Below are 1,901 nucleotides of genomic sequence, written 5' to 3'. Positions count from 1 at the left end.
TGTATTTTTTTGGGAATCCTCTGTAAAATATTTATAGCCACTCTTGTGCAAAAATGGTGGCTTTGATGAGGAGTGTGTGGATCAGGCAGCCTGTGAGAGAGCAGGTGCCCAGACAGCAGAGCACTGTTTCAGCTGTGACATCGCCGTGCTCAGCTTCCAGTCCCCTGTAGGCTGGGGATATGATGGGGTGACTCTGGACCCCCCCTCTGTACCCACCCCCTTCTCTAAGTTTTTCAATATCACAACAGAAACATGGAGCAGAATTTCTCCACTGTCAGAGATGGGAGGCATCTGCTACCAGAGCGGGACTCATCCAAGCGTGTTTTAACGGGATGCTTTCTCTTTCTCCTCATATTCACCACGTTACTAGGCAACACATTGGTGTGCGCTGCTGTCACCAAGTTTCGTCACCTGAGGTCAAAGGTCACAAACTTTTTTGTCATTTCTTTGGCCATCTCTGACCTTCTGGTGGCCATTTTGGTTATGCCGTGGAAAGCAGCAACAGAGATCGTAGGGTTTTGGCCATTTGGAGCTTTTTGTAATGTGTGGGTGGCATTTGACATCATGTGCTCCACAGCCTCCATCCTGAACCTGTGTGTGATCAGTGTGGACAGGTACTGGGCAATTTCCAGCCCTTTTCGCTACGAACGTAAGATGACGCCCAAAGTGGCATGTCTGATGATCAGTGTGGCATGGACCTTGTCTGTGCTCATTTCTTTCATCCCTGTCCAGCTAAACTGGCACAAAGCTCAAACCACCAGCTACTTGGATTTGAACGGATCTTATCCCAGTGAACTGCCCCCAGACAACTGCGACTCCAGCCTTAACAGGACGTATGCCATTTCCTCTTCTCTCATAAGCTTCTATATCCCTGTGGCCATCATGATCGTCACCTACACCCGGATCTACCGGATTGCTCAGAAACAGATACGCAGAATATCTGCTCTGGAGCGCGCCGCTGAGAGTGCCAAGAACCGACACAGCAGCATGGGTAACAGCTCCAGCATAGAGAGTGAGAGCTCCTTCAAAATGTCCTTCAAGAGGGAAACCAAAGTGCTGAAGACACTGTCTGTGATCATGGGCGTGTTTGTGTGCTGCTGGTTGCCCTTCTTCATCCTTAATTGCATGGTGCCGTTCTGTGAGGTCAGCCTCCCAGATGGATCCACCGAGTTCCCCTGTGTCAGCTCCACCACCTTTGATGTGTTTGTGTGGTTTGGCTGGGCCAACTCCTCCCTCAACCCCATCATCTATGCCTTCAACGCAGACTTCCGTAAGGCCTTCTCCATTCTCCTGGGCTGCCACCGCCTGTGTCCTGGGAGCAACGCCATCGAGATTGTCAGCATAAACAACAACATGGGTGCCCCTCCCTCCAATCCCAACTGCCAGTACCAACCCAAGAGCCACATTCCCAAAGAGGGCAACAACTCAGCCAGCTACGTCATCCCTCACAGCATCCTGTGTCAGGACGAGGAGCTGCAGAAGAAGGATGGCAGTGCTGGAGAGGTGGAGGTGATGGGGACCAACGCCCTGGAGAAACTTTCGCCTGCTCTCTCCGCCACTTTGGATAGTGACACTGAGGTCACACTGGAAAAGATCAACCCAATCACTCAAAACGGACAGCACAAAAACATGTCGTGTGGAGATTAAGTGATGAGTCTGCATTTGCTAAAGGCATGTACTAAGCAGAGGGAGGCTTTACTCACAGGGGGACAAGCAATGACAAATCCAAACATCTGAGCATGGCTGACTGCAAAGCAATGGGATTTACTCATTCAAAACCTTAAGAACTGTCAACAAAACTCCTCAAGGAGAAACCCTACAGAATGTCTCAAAAGTAATGGCACTTTACTGGATTAAACTATCTGCAAAACACCTTCAGCATTTATTGATGAAATTGCCAC

At 49.7% G+C, this 1,901-nt stretch overlaps 1 protein-coding gene across 1 annotated transcript; it reads left to right on the top strand.

The window, feature by feature from the left end:
- Window positions 1–252: 252 nt before the first annotated feature.
- Window positions 253–1,647, top strand: drd1b (dopamine receptor D1b). The gene has a single exon (XM_055148265.1). The coding sequence runs from the start codon at window positions 253–255 to the stop codon at window positions 1,645–1,647; it is 1,395 nt and encodes a 464-aa protein (XP_055004240.1).
- The last annotated feature ends 254 nt before the right edge of the window (window positions 1,648–1,901 follow it).

The sequence above is a fragment of the Boleophthalmus pectinirostris genome, unplaced genomic scaffold, assembly GCF_026225935.1.
Source record: "Boleophthalmus pectinirostris isolate CB_2022bp ecotype Guang Dong unplaced genomic scaffold, ASM2622593v1 HiC_scaffold_12, whole genome shotgun sequence".
NCBI classification, from domain to species: Eukaryota; Metazoa; Chordata; class Actinopteri; order Gobiiformes; family Gobiidae; genus Boleophthalmus; species Boleophthalmus pectinirostris.
The sequence above is the reverse complement of the archived record's forward strand: the minus strand, read 5'-3'. Positions and strand labels throughout refer to the sequence as shown.

Excerpts from the sequence above, each read along its gene's own strand:
- drd1b (XM_055148265.1), top strand. The coding sequence starts at position 253 with ATGGAGCAGAATTTCTCCACTGTCAGAGATGGGAGGCATCTGCTACCA.